General features: G+C 43.6%; 1 protein-coding gene across 5 annotated transcripts in view; it reads right to left on the bottom strand.

Moving 5' to 3' along the window:
- Nucleotides 1–23,607, bottom strand: part of NHSL2 (NHS like 2) — a 540,965-nt gene that overhangs the window by 75,522 nt on the left and 441,836 nt on the right. For 4 of the 5 annotated variants that reach the window (XM_029607539.1, XM_029607541.1, XM_029607543.1 and 1 more), the window contains exons 2-3: nucleotides 15,366–15,518; nucleotides 8,432–8,583 (exon numbers count right to left, since the gene is read on the bottom strand). In XM_029607539.1, coding sequence (XP_029463399.1) covers nucleotides 8,432–8,583; nucleotides 15,366–15,518 — 305 coding nt within the window. The remainder of the gene's footprint in view (nucleotides 1–8,431; nucleotides 8,584–15,365; nucleotides 15,519–23,607) is intronic. The other variant, XM_029607540.1, reaches the window with a different exon arrangement.

The raw sequence follows: 23,607 nt of genomic DNA, 5'->3' as shown, positions 1-23,607 counted from the left end.
CAATCCCAGTGGGGGAGGGAGCTCCAAAAGCCTCCCCATGCAGTTCAGGTCCAAAAAATACTTCTAAAGTTTAAACTGGATTCATCTTCTGCCCTCACTGTCTCTCGCAGCAGGACCCATCACTGGTGCTTGCCCACCTAGGGTTTAGAGTGGGCTCACAGGTCTGTGGTCCCCTGGTGAGAGCCCTTTCACCCCAAAAGGGAATCAGGCATAAAAATCTCTCTCTTCTGTAAATTAGTAGGCAAAGAACCCTCTGGCAGGGAGCGCATGATGAGGTATCACTTCCAACTGAAACTCCATCCAGGTGAAACTGTCAGGCCTCATCTGAGTGTACAACTTAGACATCCTTACACTTCCAATGCTTTCTCAAACTGATCCCCAAATGTCCTAAAATGGCTGGGCTAAATAGTGCGAGCCATCCAACCACAGCCCTCCAGGTGGGAGGGATTGAAAGGGATGGATGGTTCCTTATTAGTATGTTCCGCACAGAGACAGTGACATCTGGTGGCCAAACCAAGGGGATTTGCTATAAATATATGGGCCGATCAGGTAGCTCAGTGACAGTGCTGTGGATCGCCATGTAGAAGGGCTAAGTTCAATTCCCAGGCCCAATTCACTAGCAGCCTAGTGGTTAGAGCACTGGGCTACGAACCAGGAGAACAGGCTTCAAGTCCCGCTGTCGCTCCTTGTGACCTTGGGCAAGTCACTTTACCCTCCATTGCCTCAGGTACAAACTTGATTGTAAGCCCTCTGGGGATAGGGAAATACCTCCAGTACCTGAATGTAATCCACTTTGAAGTGCTGAAAAAAGTAAGAAAAGTGGAATATAAATCTAAATAAATATATAAATATAAATGTCTTGTCCTTTGACTGGCCAGAGATGCTACAGAGGCAGCATTCACAGACCTTACAAGGAGGGAGTCTCTGCCACTGCACAACAGAATTACCCAGTGAACAGACTCAGGCAGCACACAAATTGGGTTCCAAAAGAAGCTGCAATATGTGGCCCCTGGTGGTTTGGCTTGATGCAAATGAGGGGGTTACAAGATCAGGGAAAACCCTGGGTAGTTGTGAATGAAGGCTCACAGCCACCATAGCCCAGTAGATGCCTTTTCCAATGATGCTGTCGTTCAGACAATAATGAACATTTATAGGACAAATGTGAAATGATTGGTAACAGACTGAAGCTTTGAGGAATGGCTTTACTGCTCACAAGTTTCAAAAAGCTTGTTTTTCTCTATGTTGTGTTATGCGGGCTGTCTGCAACAGACCCGCGGCACGGCCCCCTCACCTTTCCACAGTGACTCCAGCTCCTGGTTCCTCCTCGCTGGCAGTGGTGGGCCGTCAACTCCGTCCTCGGGCCTCCCACGGTGCCTCTGGCCCAGCTGCAGTCCCTGGCATTCCCGGTCCAGCCACCACTTCCATTGCTTCTCGTTGGGCCTCTCCGCATGGCCCGCGGAGAGATGCTGCTACTCGGCACCGCGCCCCTACCTAGGCGGTGGGAACCTAGCCACGGCCCCAGATGATGATGTCAACGGAGCTTCAGTATTTAAGCGCAGGCTCTGCTCCCTAGCGTTGCCTTTGCAACAGGTCTCCTCGCTGGTCGAGGTTGCCTCCTAGAGATTTGTTTCACTCCTGTGTTCCTGTTCCGCATTTGTTCCTGGTTCCTGTCTCCTTGTTCCTGTCTTGCTCCATACCTTGGATTGCCTACACGGATTTTGACCCTGCTTCGCCTGACCATGTTATTTATTCTCTCCAAGCCTGGACCTCTGCTTCGTCTGACCACGCCATTGCCTATCTCCAGACTCAGACCTCCGCATTACCTGACTACGCTGTTGCCTCTCTCCAGACCCAGACCTCTGCATCGCCGACTACATTGTCGCTTCTCTCCAGGCCCAGACCTCAGCATCATTTGGCTACGTGTGACTATCTCCGTAATCAGACCTCAGCCTTGCTTGCCACTGCCTCCGGATTGCCACCAGCCCTGACTCAAGCCTGTTCCTTGACGCCTCTCCAAATTACTTCCTGGACTTGGTCTATTCAGGCTTCAGCATGCTCGTGCTCAGGCGCCCCCTGTCTGCCTCCGTTCCTTTGGCGCCCGAGTCTCCAGGACACTACCTTGTCCAGTATAAGACTGTGCCATCTCTTACTTGCTGTCTCTGGGCTAAACTCAATCTCTACATCGACTACATACAGAGGCCCACCTAAGTCCAGCTGGCCCCGGCACCCAAAGGCTCAACCCATGGGGAACGAGGGCTGGTATTGGTGAAGCTCCAGCGGCCTCTGTCCATCAACCCACTCCTCCTCCCGATGGTGGGGACCCGTAGGTCCCTACCTACAAGGTTGCATCAACCCCACCTCGGCCCAAGGGTCCACCTCTGGCGCAACAGTTGTATTTTATTAGAATAGTGTCACACGTAAGTTTATACTGGCAGAACTTCAAGATAGGTGCCTTGCCCAAAAATATGGGCAGTGACTTTCTCATTCACTGCATTCAGACTCATCTGTCAGTCAAGACATAATGTTTATATGAATATTTCTATATCTTTCGGCCATAAATAAAAATGAAAAAGCAAGATGTAGTGTACACAATATTCAGGGGAGCAATTTTCAAAAACCCACTGAGTAGGCAAGATTACTGTGGGCAAGGTCATCTTTAAACACATTTTCAATTAAACCTAGCCACATAAAGGCACATTTTAAAACCCATGCGTGGGTATCCATGTGTGCGCAGTTCCCAGCATGCACACATGGACATGCCGGTTTTATAACATGCATGCGTTGACGCGTGCATGTTATAAAATTCGCAACCTGTGCGCACATGGGAGCCCAGTTTTGTATCAGCGCGTGCGTAAGGGGGAGAAATTTTACAAGATGTGCACGGTAATGCCATAGGCCCTTTCTCCAGTTCCGCTCCTTTACCCGCAGAAATAGTCTTTTATGAAAACTACCTGCCTAATATGCAGATTAATTTACACTAGTATGTCTGGTTTGTGCGTAAGCTTACCCAGACGGGGTGGGGGTGGGGGGTGTTCCCCAGGGTAGACCTGGAGAGGAGTTTGGGCTTACTTGCATACTTTTGCATGTAAATTTTCCCCAAACCCTTCTGTGCACATGATAGGATGTGTAATTGTATGCAGGTAAATTTGGTGGGTTCACTTCCAAAATAGACTTGTACACATAAGTGCACTTTCAAAACTGGTGTAATTTAGATGCATTTTTGTCAACTAATTTAAGTGAGCTGTTTGAAAATTACCTACTGGGGGGGTACTTTTAACTGGTGAGGTTTAACTGGCTATCTCTCAAAGTAAACCAGTTAAACCATTTGAAAATCCACCCCTTACTCATCAATGTGCTTGGACAGTAGTTCTTAGCAATTGACAATACCTTGAAGAATCAAAGAAGAAGAATAGCACTAAATATGTTTTTAAGATGCACAGTGCTTATAGCTGCACATTATTCCTGAAGAAAGCAAAGGGATACATTTTCAAAGGGACCATTATAATCAGCTAAGATAATTAACTGGTTATCCTTAGGCCCATTTTCAACCAAAACTAGCCAAATGGATTTTTGACTGAAACTTCTCCTAAATCTGACTGATCAACATTTGACCAGTTAGATTTAAGCCTGCAATTCATTTGCCTAGTTTTAAGCATTATAGTTAGCTGGTAAGCACTGAAAATCCATGTTAATCAGTTAACTTCTTTTTCCTGACCTAACTGCACCCCCAAACAGTCCCTTATTTAACCAACTAAATGTATGCGCCTTGTGCATTTATTAGATAGGTAAATTTAGCTAGTCAAAGAGTAGACATTTTTGATTGTTAAGGTTCAACTTGTTAACTCCTAAAATTTTAAAAATTCCCTCCAAAGCTGCTTACCTGTAACAGGTGCTCTCAAAACAGGGGCTCATCACTCAGATAAGTAGGTTGTCACATGGTTGTGAGTGGTGCCAAGCGGAACAAAATTGTAATACTTTCTGGAAAAGACTAGAAATCTGTTCTGTGCATGTACAGGATTTCCCATGCTGGGGTGGCGCCACAGCTTCTCTCGCTGCCTGTTTAACCAAGATATATGAGTGAGGAGGAAGGAGGGTTTGTGTGACTGTTGAATAGAAAGACTAGGGGGCATTCCATGAAGTTAGCATGGGGCACATTTAAAACTAATCGGAGAAAGTTCTTTTTCACTCAACTCACAATTAAACTCTGGAATTTGTTGCCAGAGGATGTGGTTTGTGCAGTTAGTATAGCTGTATTTAAAAAAGGATTGGATAAGTTCTTGGAGGAGAAGTCCATTACCTGCTATTAATTAAGTTGACTTAGAAAATAGCCACTGCTATTACTAGCAACGGTAACATGGAATAGACTTAGTTTTTGGGTACTTGCCAGGTTCTTATGGAATGGATTGGCCACTGTTGGAAACAGGATGCTGGGCTTGATGGACCCTTGGTCTGACCCAGAATGGCATGTTCTTAAGAAAACACCTGTTACAGGTAAGCAATTTTGCTTTCTGTGAAGATAAGAAGGTTCATCATTTCAAACTAGCTAAGGGTTGCCTTCAACAATTAAAAGAAAAACAACCACCACTACAACCATAAAGCATAAATATTTTTGTTGGGAAAAAATCCTTTCATCTTATGACATTTTAATTTTTCTATAGCAATGGAAGGTCAATGCAAACCATAAAATAAGCCATAGGAGGGAGGAAGAGAATTGGGTTCCATCCCTCAGATCTACTATCCTGATAGGAGGCCCTGTCCAGTTAATAATATGATGTGAATGTGTGGTCTGAACTCTATGTCACAGCATTGCAAATTTTTTCAAGGGAGGTAGACCTTAGAATGGCAATTAATGTCACCATGGCCCCAACATGGGGGCCCTTGACATATCCCTCTAAGTTCATTCTTGTTCGGACATAACAAAAGAAAATGCAGTCTGCTATCGGATTGAAAATTGTGCATTTTGTCATTACACTGATTCTATTAGAATCAAAAGTACAAAAAGCTGGGTGTACTTCTATGGATTTCAGTCTATTACAGGTAAAAGGTGGCAGATCTCCTGCAATCTGAAAAATAAAGAGTTGTTTCACCCTTAGGGGGCATGTGGCCTGGGAAAAAATGGTGGTAGGACAATTCAGTGATTAAGGTGGAAACCCAATATTACCTTAGTCAAAAACTTGGGATGTGTGTGGCGCACCACCCTATTATGATGAAATCTAGTTCAAGATGAATAAGACAATAGGGCCCGGAGCTCTATCTTGGTGGGCTGAAGTGAATGCCACTGAAAAAAGACCTTCCAGCTCAGATAACGGAGCTCGTAAGAGGCTTAAAAGGAACTTTCATCAGCTAGGTTAGCACCATGTTGATGTCCCATGACTCAGCCAGAGTCTGGAAGGGAGGCTTCAATTGAAACAAACTCTACATACATTTGACAACTAAAAGTTGAAAATGAATAGGGTTTTTTTTATTCATGTTCATTATAAGTGCCAAATGCACTTAGGTATATCCTAACAGAGTTGGTTTCGAGGCTGGACTCTGATATTTATTTATTTATTTATTATTTTTTACTATACCGGCTTTCATGACATGGATCACATCAAACCGGTTTACATTTAACAAAGTGTGCAAGATAAGAGACAACTCAAACAACTGTAACAAGAGCATTGTAAGGAGAGTGACAGTTACAATAAAACAGGGAAATAAATAACTGGGACTTAGAGGTGAGAAGAGGGGGATTTAACTTACAGCAACTTATTTACAAGGTTACAAGATTAAATGTGATTTGTATAGTAAATGATAGTGTTAATAATGTGAAGGTGATGGCAGCGAATGACAAAGATTGTTATTTAAAACCATTTTTAATAGTGTGGTTGAGATGTCGGGTGTAGGTCTCAGTCGGAGCTTGGATAGTGTGGTTAAGATGTCTGGTGTAGGTCTCAGTCAGGGATTAGAAAGGCTTTTTTAAAAAGCCAAGTTTTCAGCCTTTTTCTAAATGTTGGAAGACAAAATTGGTGGGCTTTTTCAAGCTGTGATCGCGCACGAAGCGTCTATAAGATGGGACAAGCTTTCAACTATACACCGTTGAGAAAGTAAAAAACCCCTGAAGAAGTCCACGAAACACGGACGTGTCGGGTTTAAACCGGTGTTTTGTGAAAAAAAGCTGTCACCCATGCACGCTCAGCAGAATACGATAAGTGAACGCTTTCCATCGCATAATTAACCTTAAAAAATTCTTTAAAAAAATTTTTCTGTTTCATGTTTGCAAATCCATTGCTTTAAGATCAGGGATTGCTGACACCAGTGATTATAAAATCAACGAGTCCATACAGCGTATAACCGAGTCCACATATCATGGTTAACGCTTGAAAAACGACTTGACGAGAGCACCCTCTGAAAAGTATTGAGAGGCTCCACACAAAATATGAGGTGTCACATCCTAACAACACAGTTACATTGATGATGTTCATTTTGAGCTAAGCGTCAATATATACATCATTACTTATACAGTTCATCTTTAATTAATCGGAAGACAAAATTGAGCATCGGCTGTCAAACCCGCTGATGGCCGCCGCTCCTGTCGAAAAGGAGGTGCCAGGGACGTGCTAGTGTCCCTAGCGCCTCTTTTTACCATGGGCCCTCATTTGCATGCGGGCCGATACTAAATCGCACGCACAGGAGAGTGGCCTGTGCGCGCGTCGGCAGAGCTGGTATATGTAAGTGGGCTCTCCGTCCAGTTTGGATGCATTTGTGGTGAGAACAATTTGGTGAAGAAAATTTGAAAGGGTAATCCTTTTGTCCAGCTGGAATGGGAAAGCCACCAAGACAGGAAGTTTTTGAGCTTTTCAATAACATAGATGCAATCCTGAAAAGTCTACAAAGCTTGATTCCACTCGAGCTGATACAGAAAAAAGTGCGGGAGAGCCGGCGAGCGCCAGCTCTCCCGACGCGCGCACAGGCCACTCTCCTGTGCGTGCGATTTAGTATCGGCCCGCATGCAAATGAGGGCCCATGGTAAAAAGAGGCGCTAGGGACACTAGCACGTCCCTGGCACCTCCTTTTCGACAGGAGCGGCAGCCATCAGTGGGTTTGACAGCCGATGCTCAATTTTATCGGCATCAGTTCTCGAACCTGCTGACAGCCACAGGTTCGGAAAATGGACGCCGGCATAATTGAGCATCCGTCTTCCGATCCGCGGGCCATGGGCCGATTTTTATTTTATTTTTTTTTACTTTTGGGGCCTCCGACTTAATATCGCTATGATATTAAGTAGGAGGGTGTACAGAAAAGCAGTTTTTTCTGCTCTTCTGTACTCTTGCCAGCCCAAATTAACGCCTGCCTTTGGGTAGGTGTTAATTTCTGAAAGTAAAATGTACGGCTTGGCTGCACATTTTACTTTCTGAATTGCGTGGGAATAACTAATAGGCCCATCAACATGCATTTGCATGTTGCGGGCGCTATTAGTTTCGGGGGGGGGGGGGGGGGGTTGGCCGCACGTTTTCGATGCGCTATTACCCCTTACTGTATCGGCCTGACTGAAACTTCAAAGTTCATTGGGCTTGCTTCATAAGGAGGCATACCATAGGAATCACATGCACTGTGGAGGCCAACAGGCCCAGCATCCAGAACATGGAGCAAGATGAATTCTACTGACTCTGCACCCTCTCTCACACTGAAGCCACAATATAATTGGCTCTGCTTCTGAAGAGATTGCATCTAACAGACCAATTAAATCCAATTAAGGTAATGAGTTCAGATGAGATTTGGGTTATTGATGGTAAACTCTAGTGACTTCAGCACCTGATAGTGACTTGCAAGGATTCATTTGTTCCTGACAAGATGTGTTCTTGATCAGTCAGCTATCCAACTAAGGAAACACATAAACCCCAGTTTGTGTAACTATGTCATGATAATAGTTTGGCTATTGGTGAAAACCCACAGAGCTGATGCAATGCCAAAGGACTACATGGTACTGCAGATGAAATGTTTCTTTCACAAATCTAAGATTCACCCAAGTGAAAGGAGAGTAGTCCTCCTTGGTATCTAGTGAGTGGAGTCCTCTTTGACAACTAATGAACATAGCCAGTTGCCTCATTTAAGAATGGAAAAACTGTGGCCAGGTAAATAAACTTGAACTTTTCTCTTTTCAGGAATTTGATCAAGGCACTTCGTTCTAGAAGGGGTCTGAATCCTCTGGGTTTTTTTTTAATTTTTAGATTTTGTGTTGTGTTTTTTTTTGTGTCTTATTTTATTATATAGAAATTTTATGTTGTTCCTTGCTAAGAGTATCTTGATATGTTAGCAAATAAGAAAAAAAAATTGCAAAATAATTATATTAAATCTTTGGAAAGCTTTTATTAGTCCAGCATAAGATATCATAACCAGCAAAGAATTTTGTCTCTTCTAGGCTGAACTTTCTGTTTTGGAAAGAACTTACCAGATACACAAACTCCAGGCGCTTGACTGGCTGCTTGTGGCCGATCTCAGGTGTGAATCCCTGTGTCGGGGAATGGGAGCAATAACGAAATGTCTCACCAGTGACCTTGATATCCACATACCGCTCCTCATACTCTTCTGAAAAACAATCAGCTATGAAACAAAAAGAGAAAAAGGCTTCTAGTGCTGTATTAAAGTTATTATTCCTGTTACATTCAGAGCTGAATTATTTCCGGGGAGAGAATGCCAGAGGTTATACATAATGTGCTCTATTGTAACAAATTTCTCAGCTGCTTAAATTGCTGCATATCTTCTAATGTATAGCCCGTGGTTTTTTTCACAATCTAATGAATAGATCATTAGATTGTCATGGGAGATTTGTGGACTGTGGAGATTTTGTCCTGTTGTTTATTGAGAGTGGCCACAGCTAGAACTATTTTCCCCAACTTATTCACTTCATATTTCTGCCTCAAGTCCAGTTCAACACTTTTAAGCTCTCAGACATCCCTCTTCTTTTAAAGTTACACCAACACTGCCCTCCCACAAATCCTATACCCACAAATACTCCCCTCTTGCATCATTCATTTTCTTCCATGCACCGCTACCCCTATAACCCTCACCAAGAACCCCCCAGGGTTCCAGCATTCCCTGCTGCCTCTTATCCTCCGCTATTATTTTGTTCTCCATTCTCCCCAGTTTATTCACAAACCAGGGCTCTACGATTTTACCCAATCCCTTTAACCCCATTTTCGTTCTTCCAGCTCTTCACTGTGTCTCCCTTCTGCCTCCACACTCCCCTGCAAACATCAGCCCCCAACCTCATCACAGGGGATAACCTGTCCCATATACTCAGCAGGATAAATGTCCCACGGAATATACTTGTCTATGGTTATCTAGCTACATGTAGCCAGATAAGTGGCTGGATAACTTCCTACTTAAGCGGATATCTTCAAAAGATATCCAGTTAAGTAGCAATTGTGAATTTAAAAAAAAAAAAAATTAGTAAAGTGCCTACAGCATGATTTTCAGCTTTCTCCACAAACTTTCCATAATGCCCATGTCAGGCCATGCAATTCCTACCCCCAATCCCCTTTGCCACTTACTAACATACCATGGTCTGCAGGTCGTATCCTGCTCCCAGACCCTTCTCTGGATCTTTCACAATTGTAAAATACTGCTACCATCGGCCCCTCCCACTCCTTCCTCCCACGCCTCATAGTCTTAAGATATGGTGCACCTTACCACCTACCCCCCTATTCCCCTTCCCAGACTCAGTGCTGGATGGAAGCATAAACTGTGTGCAGTTTACATTTGCATAAGAACATAAGAAATTGCCACTGCACTAACCACATCCTCTGACAACAAATTCCAGAGCTTAATTGCATTGAGTGAAAAATAATTTTCTCCAATTAGTCTTAAATGTGCTACTTACTAACTTTATGGAGTGCCCCCTAGTCCTTCTATTATTGAAAAGTGTAAATAACCGATTCACATCTACTCGTTCAAGACCTCTCATGGTTTTAAAGACCTTTATCATATCCCCCCTCAGCCATCTCTTCTCCAAGCTGAGCAGCCCTAAACTCTTCAGCCTTTCCTCATAAGGGAGCAGTTCCATCCCCTTTATCAGTTTGGTTGCTCTTCTCCGTACCTTCTCCATTGCAACTATATCTTTTTTGAGATGCGGTGACCAGAATTGTACACAGTATTCAAGGTGCAGTCTCACCATGGAGCGATACAGTGGCATTATGACATTTTACGTTTTATTAACCATTCCCTTCCTAATAATTCCTAACATTGTTTGCTTTTTTGACTGCTGCAGCACACTGAGCCAACGATTTCAAAGTATTATCCACTATGATACCTAGATCTTTTACCTGGGTGGTAGCTCCTAATATGAAACCTAACATCGTGTAACTACAGCAAGGGTTATTTTTACCTATATTCAACATCTTGCACTTGTCCACATTAAATTTCATCTGCCATTTGGATGCCCAATTTTCCAGTATCGCAAGGTCCTCCTGTAATGTATCACAATCCGCTTGTGATTTAACTATTTTGAATAATTTTGTATCATCCGCAAATTTGATAACCTCACTCGTCGTATTCCTTTCCAGATCATTTATAAATATATTGAAAAGCACTGGTCCAAGTACAGATCCCTGAGGCACTCCACTGTTTACCCTTTTCCACTGAGAAAATTGACCATTTAATCCTAATCTCTGTTTCCTGTCTTTTAACCAGTTTGTAATCCACAAAAGGACATCACCTCCTATCCCATGACTTTTTAGTTTTCTTAGAAGCTTCTCATGAGGGACTTTATCAAACACCTTCTGAAAATCTAAATATACTACATCTACCTGTTCACCTTTATTTTATTTATTAATCCCTTCAAAAAAATAAAGCAGATTTGTTAGGCAAGACTTCCCTTGAGTAAATCCATGTTGACTATCCATTAAACCAGAGCTTTCCAAACTGTGTGTCGGGACACGTTAGTGTGTCGCCTGCAGTGTGCAGGTGTGTCGCGCAAGCCCGGTCAAATCTGATGCGAGTTTGGGCTTTTTTTTTTCTAGAGATTCACTTTTTTTTTTCAGTTTATGGGTTGCTTATTATTGGGTGATTTTTGCTGTCAATCGCGTTTTTTTGGGGGGCTTGGTGGGTGGAACGAGCCCAGCCATCCTTGCATTGGCTGCTGCTGCCGATGAGGCCTGGCCATGAGGAGTGCTGACTGCAAGCAGCAGTGTCTGGTGATCATGGAAGGGAGTGAAGCACTTAACTGGCAACAATCAAAAAGACGAGGTACATGAGTGTGGGGGCCAGACATGTGCTGGGGGGAGAGAGATGAGTGAGTGGGGGGCAAACGTGCTGGGGGGACAGACATGTGCTTGAGGGGGAGAGATATGAGTGTGTGGGGGCCAGACATGTGCTGGGGGGAGGAGAGAGATGAGTGTGTGGGGGACAGACAATTTGTTTTATTATTGTTTCTCATAAATTATAACAATAACATGAATCTTGGAATATATATTTTTAATATAAATTTAAGGTTTTCATGAGATAGGTTGTGTCGTGAAACATTTTATTTATGTATATATTTAAGGAAACATACATAAATTGTCGAAATATGTTTCGTTCGTTTAACCTTTAACCTCTGGTTTACTAGTAGACTGAATTACCGTGTCGTGAAATTATGTTTGTCTAAAAAGTGTGTCACCAACATGAAAAGTTTGGAAAGCTCTGCATTAAACCATGTCTTTCTATATGCTCTATGATTTTCATTTTTAGAATAGTTTCCACTATTTTTCCCGGCACTGAAGTTAGGCTTACTGGTCTATACTTTCCCGGATCAACCCTGGAGCACTTTTTAAATATTGGGGTTACATTGGCCACCCTCTAGTCTTCAGGTACAATGGATGATTTTAATGATAGGTTACAAATTTTAACTAATAGATCAGAAATTTCATTTTTTAGTTCCTTCAGTACTCTAGGATGCATACCATCCAGTCTAGGTTATTTGCGACTCTTTAGTTTGTCAATCTGCAGTTAGTATAGCTAGCTTCAAAAAAGGTTTGGATAAGTTCTTGGAGAAGTCTTTTAACTGCTATTAATCAAACTGACTTGGGGAATGCCTCTGCTATTACTGGCATCAGTAGCATGGGATCTGCTTGGAGTTTGGGTACTTGCCAGGTTCTTGTGGCCTGGTTTGGTCTCTGTTGGAAACAGGATGCCGGGCTTGAAGGACCCTTGGTCTGACCCAGCATGGCAATTTTTTATGTTCTTATGTCTGTGAAATGTCCTCTCTTGTAATACTTCCAACTCCATAGATTTAATATCTCACCTCAGCTCATACCATATAAATCTGATATTTAATTTAACTTAAATTAGCATTTATAATCCACTTTTACCTGGATAATCCAGGTTCAAGGCAGAAAAGATAAATAACACATTAAAAGCCAATGAAGAGACTAAAAAAGTTCCATGAATTAAATCAAAAGAAAAAGTAGTTACAATAAAACAAAATGATAATGCTAAAATAAACAATTGACCAAAGATGTATAATAATGACCTACTGGAACTGTATCTAAGTAAAATCAATATCCTTCACTGAAAAGGCATATCCTGGGGCACTTAATAGGAATTTCAAGATAAAATTCTCTTCTCTTCTTTGGACACAGGAATAAAGTGGCAAGTTTGTCATGTTAGTCTATCTGACCTTATGAAGGGAGCATATCTCTCCAAGGCTAATCAAAAAGGTATTAAGTTAGTCCAGTAAAATGATATTTCCTGCAACTTACTTGTTAACCCTTATTTCTACTTGGACTTCAAAAACACTTAGTCTGCACCAAGACTATCAAGATGTAAAATCATGCAGCTTAATTCTAATCTGCCCAGTTGTTCAGGAATCCATGGGGCAAATCCTTCCTGCTATAACAGAATGCATGCACTATAGGCCTCTGGTGGGTTTGCAACAGTTCCCTGAATAGCTGTGCTCATTAGTTTTTGCAAGAAAAGATTTCCACTGATGATGGTAATCTAGATGTGGATAAGCAGACTAAATTATGTTTGACAACCTCTGTGTTTTACATACCGAATGCACTTTGCAGCCTAACCCAAGACTTTAACTCTAGCTTCCTTAAATCAGTCAGTAACAGACCTGCAGCTTCATAGGGGCTTCCGACCTAACATATGCTCCCTAACCTCCGCAAAGATGATAAGTACTAGTGATATTCAGAAACCCAGTCCCATAGCAGATGAACAGATCTGCGACATCACTTCTTGTAGAATGGTCCTGCTGAAGGCCAGGAGAGCACGAGAGTGTGTGAGATGCACTTTTTCCACGAATGAAGATTCCATTTTTTCCTCTTTTCCTCCTGCCCCCTCCTTGCTAGGCACTCCCCCTCCCATTTTTTATTGAAATATGGATTCTAAACCGTTCACTGATGGTTCTCCTGGTGACAGCTGGGATGTGGGAAACAATGCAGACCTTCCACTCAAATAAAAAGCACAAAACTGGCTTCACAGCACTCTGGCATGTCTCTTTACTGTTTATTTCTTGTCTGAAATATTGCAGCCTGGATAAAAAAAAAATATATATATATATATTTTCAGTTGCATAGCAAATGAAAACTAGAGTTAAGAGGCAGGCCTGAAAGAAGTAGTTAGGTATCAGCCTTGAATACTGGCTTAAGAGCCTGAAAACCCCACTGACTAAAGCACTGGAGCTCAATGGCGCACCCATACTCCCCTCATCTCTGTAATGTCAAACAGGAAAGGAGCTTCCAGGCTTGTGAGCGAGTAGTCTTCAGCTACCTGGAGATGCATTTAAAGCAGCAGTGCCCTACTCTTTTACACACTTTGGCAGAGCTGCCAAATTATATAGTTCCAGGAAGGAGACTTTTTGACCAGTTCTGGTTTTAAACTTATATCCCAAAGCGGTGTGGTGTATTTGTAGTCCCCAATTCTACCCACTGAAATCAGTGCAACAGGTCCCATATTGCACCAGAATGGGACCGTCAGAAAATCCAGGGCCGGCCTAAAATCTCCTTCTTGGAACTGGGCAACTTGTCAGCTCTGCCTTGGTCACATTTTCTAACAAAGGGCCTATATATCAAAAAGTAATATTGGGCGTTGTTAGTAAATAGACATTATTGAGATTGATGGGAGCCCACTTACTAAAAACACACACTAACGTATTATCACAGTCTGAAAACTAGGCCCCATAGCTGAACAGAATGAAATAAGACCAGAAGTCTGAAACATCCAAAACTGAGAGAAAATAACTAATTTACAAATTGTATTCGCCTTCTGAAAGTGCACAGCATTACATCTTCTGCTACTGCACACTCACTTACCCTAAGTTCCTTTCTGAATCATCTAGCCCTAAGTGATCTTTTTCTAGTTGGTGGGACTCCTCAGCATGATGACCCAGAAATCTCATCCTCTCTGATGACGTGCATCCACTCACAGTCCTGCTTTCTTCATCCTTGCCCTTGTGAATGCATGCCTGCACTTTCCTCCCCTGCTTTCACTCTAGCATGCATTCATTTACATTCCTGATTTCCTCAAGCCCATCTCCTTGCATGCATCCACATGGACCCCTGCCTTTGTTAGAACTGCTGCAGGCCAGGATTTGGGCCTGCCCTGCTTAAACCCTGGGGTAGCAGTCCCCCTGTACCCTCAACAGATGAACTCCCCCCCCCCTCCCCCGGTTAGGTTAGTTACTTCCATGCCTAGCTTGCTTTACAACATAAGTAGGATTAATGGATGAATCCATGAATCCCGATTTTATCCCACTGCATCTACGGAGTTGTATTTTCTCTATAAGTAACACTAAAAATCCATAAATGCAATGGGGGAACAACCAGGACTAACTCAATCTGTACTAATGACCTATAGCCATCTGCTCACCTTAATCATCACACACAAGTCATACAGAAGTAAACAGTGCACAGCATTAGAATAAAAAAGATGTAAATATATGGGAGCAGTAACAAGGTCTCAAATAGACACCCCCACATAATGTGACAATGTGTCTAGGTTTTTATTTTAATGGCCCATGAATGGACAATTGTTTTCACGTGCACTTTTGCCTGTCCTTCCTATCCCTCCCCTCTAGTTTCTGCCCACAAGAGGAAATACAGAGCAGAAATAATATGCAGCTTTAAAATGACATGTCCACAGTATATGCTTACCTATAGTCTCTCTCTCAAACAAGCAAAAAGCCCCTAACGTACTCTGTATGGTATGTATGTAGATAAAGATACACATGCACACCTTTCATATACAGTATAATGTATGCAATACATATCTTTTACATACACTGATAGAGAACCATGTTCTGAGCTCAGCAAAACACACACACCCTGGACAGTTCTCTGTCCTGCCCCCTGTGCCCACCCCACTGGTTCCTTCCCATCGCTCCCTCACACCCATTGTGGTACCTTGCAGCAAGCTCTGGAGATTAAGCTGAGCCTCCTGATGCAGCTCCTCTACGCAGGGCGGCCTGCCTGAGGCAAGGAACACGTTCACAGGCTGTTGCCATGACAATTTGGAGTGGGCAGTTTTCTTACTCTCCGGGTCCAAGTTAGAGCCAGCTACAACAAAAAGAGAAAAGAAGAAACTGAAAAGGAGAGGATTCGGCAACAGCTTCCAAAAGGTTCTTGGGTTGCCACTGGTGTCAGCGGAAGCGCCAGTAGCGCTGTGACAAGGGCACCCTTGCACCCTGTTAATGGCATTCACAACAAGGCATAGCTCTCTGGTTACCCCTGGTCCCACGTCAAGTCTGGAGACTCATGATGGGAAGACTTAGCAAAGTGCTTGTGCACCAGGCCCCACACCCTGCCTGCCTTTATTTACTACTTCCATCAGAAGATAAGTCCAAAGGTTTCTCAGTAAGAGAGGGGAATAAGAGCATCTAGGCAGGCAAACCATGGGACTGATGAATATATGGGGAAGTCTGACAGAGAAGTAAGGGAGCAGAAGAACTATGTTACTTAGGACAATGTTCCTCAGACCAGTTCTGGAGTACTCCCCGCTTAGCCAATCTGGTTTTCAGGAGATCCACAATGAATATGCAAGAGTTGGACTTGCATGCAACAGAGGCATAGTCATAGTGGATATTTGTGCAGCCAGGCTGGCTAGTGGGTACTGAAGGAACTGACTTGAGAAACACTGACTCACAGCGCATTACATATGGCAGAAACAGGACAGTTTGATGAGAAGATGCAGGCATGGTATGATCAGGGTCCATGGATACTTCAAAACTCATTATGTGGATTAGTCCAGTGGCTCTCAATTCCAACCCTCCCCCCTCAAACCCCCAAAATGGTCTGGCTTTCCAGGATCGTCACACTGAATATTCATTAAACATATTTCTATAATTTGATCTACAGACTGGGGTTAACTTGCATGCTTTGATTCTCCTAAAAAGCAGAGTTTTAGGGGAGACCTAAGGACTAGAATTAGAACCACCAACTTAGACAATGGGGCCTGTGTGCTAAAGGTTTTCTCCCCTTTTTGTATCAATGGTAAAAATAATTATTACTTGGGACCTAATATGTTTGTACTGGGGTAGAAGGGCAAGAGGATAAAATTCTGAGCAACAAAAAGTGACACCCCCCCCCCCCTCCCGATCTTAAGAGTACACATCTTTCTTTTGAGACTAATCAGGACTATGGAATCCACTGCTCATCGAAAAACTAGTGTAGCGGATCCCCCGTTTTGGTGCTTTATCCTTGAGTAGGGGTTCTATAGATCCAGGTTCAAGTACGGACGGGGCAGGTGGGGCGGGCGAGGAAGATTTCTTTTCTGAGGCCCCATGGTGCTGTCGATCACAATCTCTGTGACCACTTCATACTCTAGATCAAGTATTCCCAGAAGATTCCAGATAGTGAAGAATAAGTTAAGTTAATTAGTTAAGCTCTGGAATTCATTGCCAGAGGATGTGGTTACAGCAGTTAGTGTTACTGGGTTTACAAAAGGTTTGGATAAGTTCCTAGAGGAAAAATCCATATGACGGTAGCTTGAGATCTATTTAATGTTTGGGTTCTTGCCAGGTACTTCTGACTTGGATTTGCCACTGTTAGAAACAGGATTCTGAGCTTGATGGACCCTTGCCCTGACCCAGTGTGGCATATCTTATGTTCTTATAAGAGTAGAAAAGCCAAAATCAACACAATGGGAAGAAACCAAGAATCATAAAAGGGTCCTTCCATCCCCCTAATAAGTCCACTCCAGTGTTCACGCAAAAAAAACACTGGAGTCCACTGTTGACATTCAAAGAAAATATAGTCTTTACTGTAACTTAAAGAAGAGGATCCAGGTCAGAATTACAAAAATAAGAATCAACATACATCCAATAATCAATAAAAAGCAAATGGATTCTCTGTCCATCCTTCTTCAGTTCACTTCCCTTCCTGCTCTTGCACCTTCATCTTGACTGAAAATATCCTCACCAGTAAGAGTGGGATAACTAGACTGTAGTTCCAGTTCTGGAATGAACTGGGCTGGGAATAAAGTACCCCAAGCACAATATCAAAACTGGGTTCAAAACAATCACTCTTCAAATGTAATCCAAACTCAAAAATACATCTCTTGAGTTATTGACTCAAAAGTCTACATTCTTCTCTTCATCCCATCTGTTAATTGGTCGAATGGGCAAAAAGATCTCTGATTCCAGTCCTCTGGGATACCAAAGGCATACTCTTCCCTCAGGCAGTGGTCAGACAAAATCGAAAAAAGTCATCTCATAAATCTCTTCCTCAATTCCTCTTCACCAAATGCTTGAATTGCCTTCTGTGAGATCCTTGGGGAATCTCCAGCCCTCCAATCCATCTCTATTGAAACCCAGGGAGGGTTTCAGCTCCTCACTCTTCCTTCTATCTCCGTTCCATTCTCCAACTCACCAACCCTTTACTCTTAGGCACTAGACATGCTTCCAAGGACTTTATACCCCAAAAGCCTATCCCCCAAAAAAGTTGGGTTAAAGCAATGGGACGAATTAAAAATATCAAAAAAACTCTCCTTCTGCCCCTAAATAGTAAAAATCAGGTTGAGCGCACCGTTAGCCCCCATTTGGACGCGTTTTCCACACGCTATTTTTACCCCTTATACAGTAAGGGGTAATAGCGCGTGGAAAACGTGCGTCCAACCCCCCCGACATGCAAATGCATGTTGATGAGCCTATTAGTAGTCCCGCACGTTACAGAAAGTAAAATGCGCAGCCAAGCCGCACATTTTAATTTCAGCCTGCATCGAGAAAGTATACAGAAAAGCAGAAAAAACTGCTTTTCTGTACACCCTCCGACTTAATATCATACTGATATTGTTGGAGGCCCCAAAGATTAAAAAAAAAAAAAATCTGCCCGCAGCCTGCGGGTTGGAAAACGGATGCTCAGTTTTGCCGGCGTCCATTTTCCAAACCCGTGGCTGTCAGCGGGTTCGACAACAGACGCCAGTAAAATTAAGCGTTGGCTGTCAAACACGCTGACAGCCGCTGCTTCTGTCCAAAAGGAGGCACTAGGGATGCACTAGTGTCCCTAACGCCTCCCTTTTACTCCCGGGCTCTAATCTGTATACCTGGGCTTCCTGAATCACACGCCCAGGAGAGTGGCCTTGGTGTGCGTTGGGAGAGCGGGCGCTCGCCGGCTCTCCCGCAAAGTTTTCTGTATCGGCTCGTTAGGGATAATATTACTGACTGGCATAGCCCCATCACACTCCCCCCGACTACAAAAATTATTTTTCTGAACCATCCTAATATGATAACATTTGATAAACTTCATTTTAATATAAATTAGTATGTAACAATTTCTTTTGTTCACTCAATATAAATGGTTACTCCCATGAGTTATAATTTTCTGGTTCACGCCTTCATACCTTCGGCAGTGAAGCTACTCCCCATACAATAGATACTGGTTCGTTGCAAGTTGAAAAATACACCTTTCACAATTTTTAGTGAGCTCATATTCAGGCCGATACAGTACAGTGACGGAGCACACTGTTAGCCTGTCGTTGGACGTGCGTTTTCCCTTACCCCTTATTCAGTAAGGGGCGGAAAACGCGCGTCCAACCCGCCGAACCTAATAGCGCCCTCAACATGCAAATGCATGTTGACGGCCCTATTAGGTATTCGCACGCGATTCAGAAAGTAAAATGTGCAGCCAAGCCGCACATTTTACTTTCAGAAATTAGCGCCTACCCAAAGGTAGGCGCTAATTTCTTCCGGCACCGGGAAAGTGCACAGTAATTTGGGATTTCGGGGAAACCATTCCTGCCAGCACAGGGCCCAGAGGGATTGCTGTGTCAGCGCTAATATCACCAAAGAAGGGAGCACTGTTCTGGAGCCACTTCCACCAGTAGGAGGGAGCGCTATGTTGGGGATAAGTTGGGGGAGAGGATGCATGACCAAAGGTTCACAAAGGACACCAAATACTCTTTCAGCGACCCTGTACTGGAACTACAGAGCAGCCGAGGCACAGGCAGCAGCAGTGCAAGCTTTTCCCCACACGCTATCCTGCCACATTGGGTCCTACAAACACAAGGAGGGGAATTTTATAACACCGCGGGTAGCTTATGTGACAGCTACGTGCCTGTTTGCTTTGAAATTAATGCAAATTTACACACACACAAATTCACTGTAAAATGATACACCTGCTCTTTGCAATGTGTGAATTTACACACACACTTTTAAAAATCAGAAGTATGTGCATAAAATCAAAGCACCCTATCTCCTGAAATGCTTCTTTTCTGTGTATAAAAGTATGTGCAAAATTGGTTTGCATGTTTATGCATACAAACCATTGACAATTTTACAAATAGTCATTTATGTGCATGTATCCATATTTTGTGTGCATAAATGACTTTGTAAATTCACCCCAATATGGGGAAAACCTTTTAGTTCATCAGGCCCAATGTACCTCAATCCTGCTCTGGAGAAACTGTCTCTAAGGATGTGAGGATCTTTCATTTCCTATCCTTGTGCAATCTTTGGCCAACAATGGTGCCAATTAGTCTAAACTGTGATATTGGTTTTTAGCGATGTGGGCACCAATTCTCTAAGAACTGCACTGACCCCAACAACTCATTTCCCATAGGTCATCAAGGCTTTCAGATAGTAACAATTTTGGTCACTACCCAGTTAAACCATACTGGAACCAGTGACCTTGACCTTGATGAAGGGCTCTGTATCTACATTCTAATTTCCCCTAATAAATGTTTCCTCCCTCACACCCCCATCCCCAAAAAAAAGACTCCTGCAGTTTTGTCACATGACCATTAGATGGCGACAAGATCTCAGTACTTCAATGCACGAAAACAATTTCCAATATTCTTGTGTACAGTAAACTTGGATTCTTTTGACAGGCCTGTTTCCTACTTCACAAATATTCCCTCAGGCCTTTAAAGCACTCCCATCTGCAGTTCTGACTAAAATAAGATATGATTTAGCATTTAGATTCTGTCAGAATTTATGAGGAGGCAATATGGGCTGGTAGTTAAGCACACAGGATTGTGAGTTGAGACTCCCTGGTTCTAACCCTGGCTCTGCAGCACATTCTCAGTATGAAGCTGGATAAGTCCATTTAATTCCATCTACACCAGGGGTGGTTCCACATATGTTTCAGTAGCAGTCAGATCGTAATGCATGCTGGAATCCATTACCAAACATCAAATCGTAACTTTCATCAAACAATGTCCGTGCCCTTGGGTAAGGTATATATATATATATATTAGCATCTTCTTCCATGCTCAAAGTTCTCCACTTACCAGGGTGGAAATGTTTACGCCTAGTGTTTATTACATTTAGATGTCATTTACAAAGGGATTACTTGCACTTCGGTATATGATTGGGCTGGTGAAGCAAACACACACTTCTGACTGATCTGCGCCTTTGTCAGGTCATTACTGAAGTGGACTCTCCCTCTGCATAGCATATCACAGCAGGGATCTTTCTGGGGGGGGTGGGGGGGTGAAGGACTGGTTCCATGGCTCTCCGATAAGGTATCTGGGTTCAAATTCCAGCTTGCCCTCTCCATTGCACGGGCCAAGAGGATTGTTTGTGGATACTAGATGAGGAGGTAACAGGTAGAGTGACACTTCAGTCATGACACCGGCTGGCTTGCTTAATTGTCTTGATCAGACTTTTTTTTAAAAGTCCGTTTTATCAGAATGGTTTAATATTGTGGCGGTCATGAGACAGGTTAAAATCCATTTCCAGATTTTGTCCAAGTATCTTGTTTGAGTCTCCTTTTACAAATCTCCTACTCAGTGGCTCTAGCTGTGCTGTACTTGGCACTTTGGGGACTGGTTCATCAAAGCGGTTTTCCCCCACAGACAGACAGGCCGATGCAGAAAGGTACATTCAGTCGCACGCACCTTTTTCCTGCACTTGAATGCACATTTTATGTGCGCAAAACTTACTGCCGATGCAACAAAGAGTTTTGCGTACAGAAAATGCGCATCCCTAAACAGGAGTACAGCTTAGCACCTTTGCATGGAAATCCCATGCAAATGAGGGCATTAAGCAGTAGTTGCCAATGCAGAGACACTGCATTTGGCCAGCACACCTCCTGAAAAAGGGGGAAAAAAAAGTTTAAAATTTTTTTAAAATAGCCATGGAAAACTGCTGACTTACCCAAATAAATCAATACTTATCTGGCTACGTAGCGGCTGCTGCTACTTACCCCGATAAGTACTGACTTATCCTGTGTTATGTTTTTATAAGAATGTGAACCCTGAGCTGAGATGAGAGGTGTCTCTGCCCTGTGAGCCTCACTGTCAGTAGGTGTAGTCTCAGTGGCATGGGACACAGCTAGTAGTAGAGACTTTATTATGAAGGAAAGAAAAAGTAATGTCCACAGAGCTGGAGATGTAATAGCACAGTCCTGAGCAATGGGGAATACACAGAGCGCGGCCACAGGTGAGAAGATCCGGTAATGACCTGCGGAGCGGGGTATGCCGGGGATCCCCTCTGACGGTGTAGGCACCTCAAGAATACAGATCCGGTAGTGGCCCACGGAGCGGGGTAAGCCGAGGATGTCTGTATAGTAGATGTTGAAGAACTGGTAAAGATGCCGGAAGTGACTCCCGTAGATGGTGTGTCAATGCTCTGCAGTTCAGGAAATGCTGAATAGCTTCTACTGAAGGAATGGTGGCAGTGGCCCGAGGTTCGAGGTACACCGCGGGAATCCTCAATACAGTTCTTATAGAAGTCAGTAGAGGTACTCACTAAAGATGGATCCAGGAGAAAGAGAGACCTGAGAAGCAGGTCTGGTAGTAGTAAGGCAGGTAGGCCCTCTGAGGAGCAGATAGCCGGGAATGCAGGAGAGCTCCCGAGGAGTGGGTACTCAGAGTGTTGGATGCCAAGAGCAAAGTCAGGACCAGGAAGTCCTTGAATGAGGCGGACTCAGCAGGACGGAACTCCTTGCTAACTCATAGAAGGCAAGGGCCGGTCAGGTTAAATACAATAGTGGGTTGACGTAATCGGGAGGGTACGCCCCCGAGGTTCCCGCCATGATGTGTACAAAGGGTCTAGTAATTCCGGATTCAAGATGGCACTGGGGACGCCAAGATGGCACTGGGGACGCTGTCCTGGGGACGCCGGAGAGGTTGGCGGGGATTAGCAGAGACCGCCATTCTTCCGAGACTTGACGGTATAGGGAGAAAAGAGGTGAGCATGAGAGGTCGCAGCCGTCTGCGACAGACAGGCATAACATCCTGCTATCTGGCACAGTGTAATAGCTGCCAGATAACCGGATAAGTCAATAATTATCCTGCTATCTGGCACAGTTCGCTGCTACTTAGCCAAATAAATACTTATCCAACTAAGTAACAGTGAACCGCACAAGACAGTTGGATAAGTACTCAGATGCTACTTGTTGCCAAATAGCTGGATAAATCAATATTTATCTGGCTAACTGATGGCAACTGCCGACACTTACTCAAAGCCGATCTGCCCGTCAAGGTTGCCCCCTCCCCCCTTCTCAAGCTAAAATGTGCATTCAGCCTGTGCCAAACACATTTTAATGGAAACCTGCTTGTTTTAACTCCCGATGCATTAGCATAATCTTAACTTGCTGCATCTGGAGTTACAAAAATTTTAAATCCATGCGTTAAAACCATGCAGTGTTTTAACAACCAGGTTGTTGCATCGGCTTGAGAATGTTTAGTTTACCTTATCAGTTTTACTCGTCTGTTTATCGCATAACACATCTGAACTTTACAGTATACTGTGGTTTGCAAGTTTGCTGAGAAATCTGTCCCCAGAGCACTGGGAACTGCAGGAGACATCACGCTAAACCAAGTGTGGCCCAGAGAAATACAAGACATTTTTACGGACCCACTGGTTCCCTACTGGGAAGCATGTGCCTAATAAGGAGGACATATTGCAATTGGCAAGAGTACATGGTAGGGGGCGATAGCATTTCCTGAGCATTCCCCATCGGGATGTTTAGACAGCAGCCCCCAGAGGGTTCCACAGAAGAGTTGAAGGAGTTACAATCCTGGATGCATGTGGCCAGCAAGGCGATGCTATGTGTTGGGGCAGGAGCTGCAGTCCCAAAGGCTCTGGTCCCATTTTTGGAAGATAAAATAGTTCAGAAATAGGTTGAGGTTTCCAGTACCTGGTTTCCTCTTCACGTTTTTGGTATATTTTTGGGGGGGCTGGTGGAGGTTCGACGGAATAGGCTC

Source organism: Rhinatrema bivittatum, chromosome 6, assembly GCF_901001135.1.
Source record: "Rhinatrema bivittatum chromosome 6, aRhiBiv1.1, whole genome shotgun sequence".
Lineage (NCBI taxonomy): Eukaryota > Metazoa > Chordata > Amphibia > Gymnophiona > Rhinatrematidae > Rhinatrema > Rhinatrema bivittatum.
The sequence above is the reverse complement of the archived record's forward strand: the minus strand, read 5'-3'. Positions and strand labels throughout refer to the sequence as shown.